Genomic DNA, 12,449 nt, shown 5'->3' on the forward strand with positions numbered 1-12,449 from the left:
GGAACTTGTTTGACTGTAGGTGTGGGATACACTGTAGAAATAAAGCTTGTTACTTTGCTGAATTGGTGATGCTAGAAGTTACTAAAGTTATTGAAGTAGGATCTTTGTTAAATGACCATTATCAAGCCTTTGTACTAAAGGGAAAATGGTAAAGGCTTCAACTTTTTCTGTGTATTTCTTGTAACTATTTTTACTAATAGAAATTAGTGGAGTCAAAATTACTGTCAGGGTTTTAAAAGGTTTTGGGTTTTGTTTTGTGCCTGGTTTCTGTACATCTTCTGACCCTGTGCTAAAGCGCTTGTAACACATGCTGACTAGTTTTGTTTGGCAAAGTTTTGTTACCCTTGGCATGCTTCTCTCTTGCTGCAAGAAGTTAGTGTAGTGACGTTATATACTACTACTCTGAAAACAACCACAGCCCGTCTGACTCCCTAGCATCAACATAGCAGCTTAATATTATCCAGACTGATGTATTTCTTTAAGCTTCTATTTGTCACTGCAAGTTTTCCTAGTGACATGAGGTCTTCGACTTGATGTAGGCATCATTACTGTGACTGTGTATCTGACTGCGGGTACATCTTAATGTTTAGAAATACATTTAAGATTCCAGCTTTAGAAACAGTGTGATATGAGCTGAAGAATGGGTTTGTCTTCTCAACTAAAGGGACCTTCCTGTCAACCAAACATAGAGTTTAGGCATTCTAACGCATTCATACTCGAGGCATGAATATATGTCCATATGAGTGTGATGCTTGATGGCTTTTTGTGGATAATACAGTGAGCTCAGAAATAGGAGCCAAACTCAGGGAAGGTCATATATTTTTACTAGGGAGGGCTGCTTTTAAAATGGCACTTCAGACATATGGCAGGGAAGATGAAGCTGAAATGGTCAGATGAAGACTGAGGTGTCTAAAAGAATGAGAAAAGGGTTGGTGGCTAGAGCTAGAGACGCAACATGATTTTATGTGCTAGGCTGCATAAGATCTGTAAATGTAATTAAGTTGTAAGGCCGGATCCCAGAAGAGGGGAAGGTAAGGAAAGACTGGAAAGCAATTAAATGCTGTTTTGGAAGAGAACAGTGACAAAATACTTCCAAATAATCATTATATAGCTGAAAAACTTGGGGCAAAGCTGAAAGTTGTATTGGCAGATTTATAACATCAATATTGAGAAATTGTTCTTTGCAAGGACACCTGGGGAGGTATAGTTAATAGAAAAGGTCAAAAAAGCATTGTGGAAGATGAAATCAGGCTAGATTTCAGCCGTTGCTTACGTGTTCCTTCCCCTTCAGTCCAGGTAAAAAGAGGCAGTAATATAAATGTTTGGATTTTCAGAAAGCCCTGACATATCTATATGACTTAATAATTATCTGTATTTAGGGGGTTTTAATAATAAGGAATTTTGTAGCTAGGCAGCAAGCTTGAAAATTAAAACCACCAATTTTTGCAGGATACTCCTCATGTGAACTTTATACAGCATTTTATAGTGACTTGTTCTTTTGAATGTGAGCCTTGCTCAGTCAGTGTTATGAGATTTCCTTCAAATATATTACTAATTCTGTACCTGGATCCATGACTTCTTCTACTTATCACCTTCTTCTGAAGGAAGGGGTAAGGTCCAGGATCAGAGCATGGTTTGGAAAGACAGTGAGCAGGCAGGCCATGCAGCCAGCCAGAGCTGGGTCAAAGTACTGTCAAGGTACTGGAAGAGTCAGAGTGCAAAGGGACAGTTTAACTGCTTGTCAGCAATAAAACAGGAAGGCAATATGTGGTTGCTGTGACCTCAGAGATGGAGACACATAGGTAAGCAGATCGAGAAGTCAGAAATATGTGCAAAGCAGCATGGGAAAGCAGCTGTAGGATTGTCAGACCATTTCTAAGCAGAGACATGATCATCCAGAGATCAGTGAAAGGTTACTTGCTCTGATATGCAAGGAACCCTAATTAATAGTAATGTCAACAGCTTTAAAAGCTTTGTAGCAGTCTGCTAGTTGCATCAGTGAAAGGTTTGAATTGCTCGAGTGAATCCCTGTTTATGTTGGGTATACAGGGATATGCCTGAGTCAAACTGCCTTGTAAACTGATGTTAAATCGGATCATCAATATTTCCAAAATACTTACTAATTTCATTTTGAAGTGGTCAGGTGGTTGAAACGTCTCTTCTATGCTTTCATTGCACAGAGATGGCGTGAAAGGAGATGAAGGATTAAAACAAAATGGTTTGGCAGAGTTTCAGCAAGGGATGCCAAAATAGACCCAGGTTTTGTCTAGGGTGTGACTGACAGGTAAGCAGGCACAGGGGGTTGTGTATCTGACAGCTCCTTCTTTGCAGATGATCCAGAGCTTGGCCATGACCTTAAAATAGGACCTGCCTGTTCCTTGTTGGCAGTCATTCCTGCCATGGAAATACTGTTTGCCAACAGTGCTTCAGAGGAGCACAATTAGCCCTGTGTATATTCCAAGTAATTAGCATTGTGTTCCATAATATATAAACTGGTATTTGATTTTATTCATAATATTGGGTATTGTCCTCTTGAGAACATGCCTTCTCACCTTCAGTTCTGCTTCTTCCTCCTTGCTTAAAGGGTAGTTAGCAAGAGAGGATGAGTCCCTGTTTTCCCACCTCTCCTTTGGTTTGATTAGGTAATTTGCTGTTCTACCAGATTTGTCAGGAATACATCCTCCAATCTCAGAATAATATACAGAAGTTCAAATGAAATCTCTGGCGTTACCTTACAGTGTCCCTTTAAGTGAAACAAAGCTTAGCACAGGGTTGGGTGCTGTTTAGACACCAGTTATATGGACAGAATATGCTATACATGCTGGAAATCTGAGCTGTTACCAAGCATGGGGAAAATGATTTTATAAAACAAACCCCCTCCCCCTCAGACCTCACCACAGAACCTTGCTCTGTCTGTCAAGACTGAAAAGACTCCAGAATATCCTTCTGAAATAGAGGATGAGAAATTTTGTCTTTGTAAAAATGTCTCAGTTTTCGCTGGATGTGGAGTTGGTACTGTGGACAGACCTTGGAGAAGCAGTTGGCAGCCACTTCCTCTTGAGTATGAGACCTGAAAATCCAGGCAGCACGCTGCACACAGTGCCCCCAAAACTCACCCACCCTCTTTGCTGAGGCTTCCATAGTTCAACAAGAGCTGGCACGACAAGGAGAAGGCAAAGAGAACAAGGAGGAAGGTCCTGTGATAGGTTCTGCCTTTGTCTCAGAGTTGAGGCAAAAGGACTTGAAATTTTGGCACGGAACTGAGTCAATTATAGAAATGGAAAGGAAACCAAGAAGTAGCTAGCAGAGTTAATGAGAAGGCAAATACTGTTGAAGACCAAATTCCATCTGTGTTCCTGCTCACCTTGGACCTCTATTCATTCCTTGTTGGCAGACCTGAAAGGTTCTGTGTTAGTGGAAAGCTGGTTTCTGAGGAAGTTCTATTGAGATCATCTCACTGCCTGTAGGACTTAAGTTCCTTCAAATTCTTTCCTTTTCCCTGCAAACCCCAAATTAGTCCACCACAACACCCAGGATTCCTAACCCCCCTCCCAGAAGAAGTGTGCTAATTTAACTGCTGTGCATTGTTGGGAAAAAAAATCTTCCATTCTTAAGTCTATGAAAGCATTTTAGAAAAGTTTTTGTTCCTCAGCCAAAGCATTACTGCTAATAAAACTGATGTGTAACTGAAATAGATGTTTAAAAAATATGTATATAGACATTGACTTGTCCAACTTAGCTTGTTCATTCAAATTGGCTGGGTATGCAAAAGCTGCATAAAATTAAAAATTAATGAAAGCACACAATAGACACAAGAAACCTGGCAAGTAACAATAAACCTCATCAACTTAACATGCAATCATCCTGCCTAAAACCAATAAGCATGCCAAACAGGCAAGACAGGTTGTGTGTGGAAGGATTCTAGATTATCTTGTTGTAGTGCACTAAAGCTGCAGTTTGACCAGTTTTATTTTAAAGCCAGTATTGCTGCTGAAAGGAGGAGTCCCACGCTTATGAACTTGCTGTTGGTTTCTGCTCTCAGTGCTGGTTTCTATATCCTTCTGCTCTCAGTGCTGGTTTCTATATCCTTCACCTCCTTTCTCTGATCCTTCTTGTGCTGGGATTACTGGGTGACTGTGGGTGAGTCATCTGTGGAGCTCATGTGCAGGGGAGGAAGCAGGAGAAAAAGCATCTGTGGCTATTTTTCTACTCACTCAGTCCCTCAATGTTGTTTACCACACTTAACTGCAATGTTTCCAGTGCTACCCTATACTTCAAACTAGGACAGGAATAGGCAACTTGGAAGCGCTAAGCTGGGCACACATCTGAAACGTGACACTTGGTCCTCCCAGTACATCCCTGTGCTGAATTCATGGCACTTTGTGTCTAGGTGAGAATGTTAAGCTGAAATATGCCACTTGTTCTTGCAGATATGGTGTGCAAATTAAACTTGAAAATGGGTATTGCTTGCAACCTCAGACCTACCAGTGAGTGTCACCTCCAAAAAACATACCCAGCTTTCTTCTTGCATCTGCTTATCGTGGGTCGAGCTGTTCCGTCTGTAACTTGTGTTACCACAGCTAAAGAAGCCTTTTATCGCAAAGGATGAGCAAGGTCTCCCTGCATAAAAAGGGGCAGGCTGCCATTGTTTAAGATGTAGATAGTCCATATCTACCTATATCGTAATATAGATTTCTGTTTTACATTAGAAAGCTGATGAGAGTCTTAAATTCTTGCATCACAGACTTTTCGGAACTCATATCCATAAACAAGAATGAATTTGCCGTGGTTGCTGTTCGGTTCCTTGGGAAGTACACATTTTCTGTTTATGAGCTGCAGGTACTGATGTAGGAAGAAAATATTAGGAACACAATTTCCGTGAATACTAATAATATGCATATAGCAATGCTCAAATGCAAGGAAACTTGAAGGATAGGCAAGCCTTACGCTATTGTGACAAATTTTTAATAGCACATATCTATGTAATATTGGTTTGTTCGCTGATGACAGATGGGCTAGTTTGAGAGTATCAAGTCAGAAATGGTGACAACCATGCGTTTCTGACTGAGGAAGGTAACTGAATGGTGTGCTGGTTCTACACAGTCGCTAGAGAAATCCTCTTTGTCATGCTGACACTCTGCAGCCACCACTGAACACCCTAGACTCAGTGACACTGTGTCCCGTAATCTCTCTGCTTTGCTGTAGGGGTTGGTATGAATGCTTTTTGTCCACTGAATGTATAATCTGATTTGTGGTCCTGGTTCAGAAGTAAATATTGAATACCTCTGAAATCTGCCCTGTAGCTGTAACCACCAGGTCCTCTCATAACACATTCTGTAGAACAATGACACCAACCACTGCAGTGGGAAGAGGGATATGGGTGGAATGAAGGCGAGTTTTGTAATCTGGGGAACTTTCTCTCACTGAACGAGTGAATGGCTTCCTTGACTTATACTAAGAAGCTGATACTTTTTTTTTCAACTTCTCAAGCTTTCTGTCATCACCAGTTACAAGAGAAGAGCAGAATGCTTTTTCACATTTGGATAGTATGCTTATAGAAAGTAATCCATGTGACAGGCTACAGAAATCAGAGTACAGCTCAAGTAATTTGTCATGAAGGACCCGTGAGTTGTACTACGTTATTACTGTTTTTTTCAGTCTTGCATTTCATTACCATTGCATTACCATTTTTGCTTGTATCTTACAGGTAAGGCACAGAACTTCAGACCAGGTAATGGCTTTGAAGATGAACACACTGAACAGCAACAGAGCCAACATGCTGAAGGAGGTTCAACTTATGAATAGACTCTCACATCCAAACATCTTAAGGTATATTTTTTTTTATGAATCATATAGAGAGAGGTTGTCTTTATCAGTGCTTTTTATTTATTTTTAAAAATTATTATTTCATTATAACTGTATCTGTTATGAATGTGTTAGGATCAGCTGTTAATTTAACGGAAGAAGGGGAGGAGGAAGAAAAAGAGAAATAAGACTTGAGCAAATTGAAAATCCACATGATTTTGGTACATGGAGTCTACCAGTAATAAATAACTTATTTCAGATAAAAATAAGTTGTCACATTAAAAATTTGTGATGAATCAGCAAAATTATATAAAGATTAAAATTTAACTTGTCTTCATGAATTTAAATTATTGCAAATTTAGCACTACTCAAATAACTTATGGTTACTAATCTTGCAGATGAACAATGCAAAGTGCCATAGTTTCCTCATATTTTTTAGGTCTGTTTCCTAGTGTTTAGCATTTTCATATTGTAGTATTGCAAGGTGGGATAAGAAAGACTGAAGAAAAGAAGCTAGAGTTGAACTAATCTGCTTTATTGGCTCTTGAAAGAAAAAAGGTAGTTCTTGTTTTGCCATAGATTACTGAATACAAATCTAAAATGTTTCAATGTGCATCTTATTATTCCTTGAATCTTTTCAGTCTTGGTGGCTCTTTTATAATGATGTGACAAGCAATTAACATAATTAGCTGAAGCCATAATATTAAGAGGTTTAAAGGTGTGATGACAGTGCACCAAATAACCAGTTCTTCTAAACTGCTGTTTCACAGCTGGGATAGACGGTGTAGCTCTTTCTGAAGAGTTTTGGAGAGACAGTAGACTTTAAGTAACTTCATTTTTCTCTTCTTCACCGAACTTTTAAATAGTACTGACGTAGTACTGATTCCTAAAATCCTTTATAAGCAACTTTTCTGATGCTTGATATGCAAGCTAAGCAGGGAGGACTAAACTGCTTTTCTGCTCTGATCTGCACTTCTTGCCCTGTGTGTGGAATGTTCTGGCTTTGTCACATCTTCCCTCAAAAGAGATGGGCAGAGCAGGAGTGGAAAAGTGAGCTGGCGTTCTGGTTTGTGCCCTGCGATGTTTACTGTAGCCACTTTAATACAGGTTGGCTGGTACATGGTGAGGCTATAATTGCTGGGGTTGGAGGAACGAGAGGTTTGAAGCATTTCTTCACATCTTCTTAGCTTGTGTCCCATTTAAAGCTCAGTGCTGTTCAAGGCTTGGGTTGGATCTGGTACCAGGATTATGGTGTATGCTCATAGATGTTTTCCACTGTTTTGCTGCTTCTCTAAATGCTGATGTGCTGCCACAGTCATGAGTTTTTACCCAAATCAAAGTAAGAAAATAGGGCTGGAAAGAACTCAAGAAATGTCCATCCTTGTGTCCTAGGCTGAGTTGTAGAGCTGCAACCTGAGAGACCCGATACCTTTTCATTCCGGTAATGTCTTACAGGTGTGTTTTTCTCATTTTCACAAATGAAGTGGTATGCTAACACAGCTTCTCCATCTTCTGGGCTGTCTCTTATATTAGTGTATCTTCATTTTGAGATAGAATTTCGATCTTTGATATCACTACTGTTTGCCTGAAAAAGGATTTCTTTATTTAATCAGTACCTTGGGGACTGCATTTAAACCATTCTGTACACAGAAAGTCTTAGCTCATGTCTCAAGTGATCTCATGGGAGCGCTTGGAGGTATCGCCGCGTGTTTGGCAGTGAGCGTGCAGGCAGATTGATTCATTGATTAAATCCGCCTTCTTGTCTATGCATGCACACACACAAATAAGCAGTGTGCATATTACATGAACTTCTTTCAAGGAGAATTTTATCTCCTTTCAGACAAATCTAGCGCTCCGGGAGCACAATACCAGGACTGGTTTTTTTCAGTGGTTTTTGTTGTTGTTGTGTTTTGGGGTTTTTTAAATGCAGCTTTCAAACCTTTATTTTTGTGAATTCACTTGTCATTGACTTCCTTACAGTAAGCAGAAGGGTGGCTTTTGCCTTTTAACATCCTTTGTCCTGTATTGAACAGTGCTTTAACAGAAAAGGAAAATACTTCTACTTCTCTCTGTGTAATGTGGTTATGGAAAAGAAGTATTTTAGAAATGCTGTGCACAAGACAACAGAAGACAGGCTGTATGCATTGTGTATAATATATTACAGAAAGGACAGAGGAAATTCCTTACCTCTATCTCTTGAATCAAAATGCAAGTATAGTAAACTTAAAATACATTTTTAAGCTAGCATGGTGCCTAAAACATTTAAGGAAGGTCTTGTTGCAGACTTAATACTCTCACTCACACTCTTCCTTCTCCAGTACAGTCAGTGCAATGAAATAAGCGTCTGTCTTGTGTCTCTTTGTGTTACTGAGCTCAAATAAGAGAATTTTGCATTGGTGTGTTTAGTTCGTTTCTTATTTTTAATGTTATCATTGAAAGACTGTATTTTCTCATACAAGCAGTAGATTTCAGAGGGCGTCAATTTATTATGTTGGACTGTAGCTGCTCCAGGTTTATCTACAGAACAGGAACATGTCTCAGTGAAGTTCTTTTAATGGGAAGCATGTGTGCGATGTCTGGGTGTCCACTGTGGCTGTATAATTTGGATATCAGTTTTGCTTGATTTATTGAGGAGGAAGAGATGGCAGACTGAGGCTACAGGTCTTAGTCTCCGCCTTTCTGTCCAGAATTTTCTCCTTTATGGTCAGACTGAACTGAAAGCAGTTTGAGTAACTGCTGTAATGGGCTGAGAAATTTCCAGAGTACCTTCTCTTCCTATTGTGTAGGAGGGGAGGTATTCCAGATTGATTGAGGAATAACCTGGTTTATGGAAGGGAGACTTCCAACATCTGAACATTGCTGACAGTTACTATAAAGCATTTTATGGTGGAAATGTGCAGTGCTGTATTCAGTAGGGTGGACTCAAATATCATCCTTCGTATTTGCAGCTTCTGGGGAAACTTTTCCAACCACTAGTTACGATTTCGGAAGTGCTTCAGCTTTCCTGATAAGGCCAGACACACTGCCTTGAAAATAAACTTCCTTAAATCTGCAATGAGTGGCTCATTGAAGCCTCTTCCAACTAGAAATGCTTATAGGAAGTGTAACCTTTGGCTGACGAGACATTCTGCTGAAGTTCACCTACAAGCACATTTTGGCTCTGGAGACAGAGCGTCTGGCCAACAGGAATAATAGCAGCTGTACGGGGCCAGCGTGTCAGCTTCCTATCCACACAACTTGGAATCTCATCTGGGGCAAGCTCAGAAACTGAAATCTTATGTTAAGTCTTACTTGGTAATTGTATTTCCTGGTAGCAGCTGCATGTATTATCTTTTAGTGAAAATGCTTGCCAACAGTGTTTTGTAGCAGTGCTTTGCTTCACCAAGAGGCTTATTATTCCTTGATACAGCAGTGAAGAAGTTTTCCAGGAATTTGGATCACTAGGGATCTGTTCAATCAATCTATTTTCCAGAGTACGAAAACTGAGATTCTTAACACAAAGTTTAAATGGTTTCAGTATGTTGCTTGTAAACTCATTAATTCTGTCTTTATCAGTGTATCTGGTTTCTCTCTTCCACTTCTAAATATGTGTGGTTTATAAATGTTTCTTTACGTACAGCTCTTTTCCATGAGATCATGATATCGAGTTTTGGTTTTAATTTCTGATTTAAAGTTAGAAATGTAAGTCTGCTTCCCAATAGAAACCCTAAACATGTAAGGGTTTTAACTCTTACTCTGGGTAACTTGAGCCAATGTGTATTTTCTGCCTTAAGTTCACAAAGGTAATGAATGTGTTTCCATTGAGACTTCACTTGACCAGAACAGGTTGGCAGAAGACATTCTGCCAGTCTTTGGGTGACAGTGATGTTTTTCCTGTTTGGTGAAGATGAGACAAATATAGTTTTGCCAAAATTCAGATAAATTCTTAATTGCTTTCATATTTTAGAATTAAGTCAAATACAATGAATTCCTAATTTTAATGCGATACACCTTTACAAAGAAGAGTTGATATATGGATGAAAATATTACTAGTTTTAATTACTTAGCCTCAGTTTTTGTTGAATGAAAGTACTGCAGTATGGGGTTAACCTTGTGTCATTAGGATGTTTCATAAGAGAAACAAAAGTTGTCTACTAGGAGAGCTGATATCTTGGATTTTTTTCCCTTCTGCTTGTGGATGAAGCTGTTAACACCATGCCCGATAGCGCTGGAAACTTTCAGAATGCATTATGGAATAAACAGCTTTCTGCTCTGGAGGAGTCTGGATTTCTTAGTCTCAGGAAGCTTCATTTGTCAACTTGTTTACAAAATTGTTCATATGCAATTGCTGTATGAAGTGAAACTCAAACAGCAATGTTTTGACTAGATGGTATATCTAAAAGAATCCTCCTTCCCTTTCCCCTGAATACCTGGTTGTGCTCTATTGTTCTTAATTAAACAAGACAAATTGGATTTTCACTGTCTCTTGAACTAAAATTTGCACATTTAGTTTGGGGAATATTATTTGAGGTGAGAGCTGACAACAGGTGTTCAAGTACAAGTCCTGCCGCTTCTTTGGTTATAAAACAGATTTCCCCAGCTCAGCTTATGCAAAGGTCCTTACCTATATTTTTCTTCAGCTGTTTGTTATTTACCAGTCAGCTGTTAGACAAGAGAACAGTGAGGATCATTCATTTCTTCAAAAGCAGCTTAGCTGAACTAGTACTACATGCGTCTTGCATCATTTTGGTTTTAAATTCAGAAGTATTTGAGGATATAAAAAGTCCTTTTGCTTCAAATTGTTCTCCACAAGATTCCTCTGTCACATGTAGTGAAATAATGCATTTCTACCCCTTGCTTGCAAAGTTGAAATTTCTGAACGCTGTGGAAACAAAAGTGTGTTTTTTGCTGTTGAGACCAAAATCTAAATGGTAAAACTGAAAATTAGTTAATCTAAAGAACTAATACTTGAACTGTGCAGGGAGGGCTCTGAAGTGCATACAATCTAAGGCTTACTGAACTTTCTTATGGGAGATGCTTACTGTTAATTTGCATTTTATCAATTTAAAGTTCAGCTTTTATGGTGGTGAAAATGAGCTTCCAGTTTTTCCTGGTTTGTTAAATGTAAGGCGCATTCTTTATTGCTTTCTGGAAAAATCAAGGATAAAAGCTATTATATTAACAGCAGGAGTCTGGGCCTTGTGAAACATAGGTAACTTTTGTGAAATATGTGTTTACTGAATACTATTGAAATTTGCCTTGATCCAAGTGTTGAAAATAGGGAGCTGGGAAGGGGAAGTGTCCTACACGTATGTGCCCTCATTCCTGAGTGCTTAGGAATGGGATAGGAAGAAACATCTTTATGCTTAAACAGCAAAATGCACAGGGAAGTAATTTTCTATTTCTGCAGACCAACAGTGGATTACTTGGCTTAAACTTCCTTAAAACAGAACTCGGAGACTGTTCCTTTCTGCATAAATCGTTACATGCTGGCCTTTGCTTATAGTTAAATTAGTAACTTTCCATCTTGAGTTTGAGCTGTCTCCTGTGCCCTCTTGGAACTGCTAATTCAAATAATATTGTCGTGTAAGCACGTGATTTTGTTTTGTGCTGAGATGTTTAAATAGTCAACCTTGAGGTATGCAGTATCCATGAGGTGGAATTTTTTCTTTTTATGTTTCCTTCTTTCTCGGTATATCCCGTACTTCTTATCTTCGTTTCTTTAAATAAAAAGAGTTGGTGAAGAAAGCCCAAACCACTTTTCTTTTCTTGTTTCTTGTAGGTTTATGGGTGTCTGTGTGCATCAAGGACAGCTGCACGCACTTACTGAGGTAAGACTATTTCATAATATACATGCTCAATACAAAACATTTCTTAGGTCAGATTCTGCAACTGCTGTTCCCCTTGAGTGATCATTTTATGGTGACTAGTGAGTTAATCACATGTTGCTTGCTATGCAGTGGATGCCTGCAGAATCAGGCCTCAGAATGTATTTTGCTCATAGCCCCTGAATGTCTTTTCTCATCAGAAGTGCTTATTGGGATCAAAAAAAATCACAGTAGGAACGTAAAATGTCACTGATAATATTCTAAACGAGAGATGTGGATTACCATTGAGCTACCCCTAAACATTACTTGTTTCAGTGACCTTGCATGGCAGTTAATTCTTATTTATAGTCTGGTTGTGTGTACATTTCAAAGGTGAATGAGGGGTGTTTCGGTTGGGTGATATTAGTGTATTCTCACCTGACCACTTCTTTATTTGGAATAACATCAAGATTACAGCTCAATCCGAGTCCCATAGAAAGGAATTATTCCGTTGCCCGTATATACTCACTAAGGTTCAGGTATCAAATGAGAAACTGAAATTTCTGTTCATGTGAGTCTTCCCACCAAGTTTTACTGGGTTGTATGGTTAATCCCTGTGTAAACTACTCAGGAAAAACAAGAAGGGAGTATTTTGTTGTTAGGAGTGATGTTGCCTGTTTTGAGTCAAAATCAATAAAATCTTTTTCCTGCTGTTTTAGTTTGAGTACAGATTGAGGGGAAACTCGTGTTTTGTAAAGTTAATGTTTCTTATTTACTTCTATTTTGTAGGAACTGCTCAATCAAAAGATTAACCCTTTCCTACCCTCAAAGTCAAGTGTGTTATTAATTAGCAATTAA

At 38.9% G+C, this 12,449-nt stretch overlaps 1 protein-coding gene across 2 annotated transcripts in view; it reads left to right on the forward strand.

The window, feature by feature from the left end:
- The window catches only part of TESK2 (testis associated actin remodelling kinase 2), an 83,572-nt gene that overhangs the window by 18,905 nt on the left and 52,218 nt on the right, over window positions 1-12,449 (forward strand). For both annotated transcript variants that reach the window (XM_082052267.1, XM_082052266.1), the window contains exons 3-4: window positions 5,708-5,829; window positions 11,567-11,615. In XM_082052267.1, the coding sequence (XP_081908393.1) occupies window positions 5,708-5,829; window positions 11,567-11,615 (171 nt within the window). The remainder of the gene's footprint in view (window positions 1-5,707; window positions 5,830-11,566; window positions 11,616-12,449) is intronic.

Source organism: Streptopelia decaocto (genome assembly GCF_964273445.1).
Source record: "Streptopelia decaocto genome assembly, chromosome: 5".
Lineage (NCBI taxonomy): Eukaryota > Metazoa > Chordata > Aves > Columbiformes > Columbidae > Streptopelia > Streptopelia decaocto.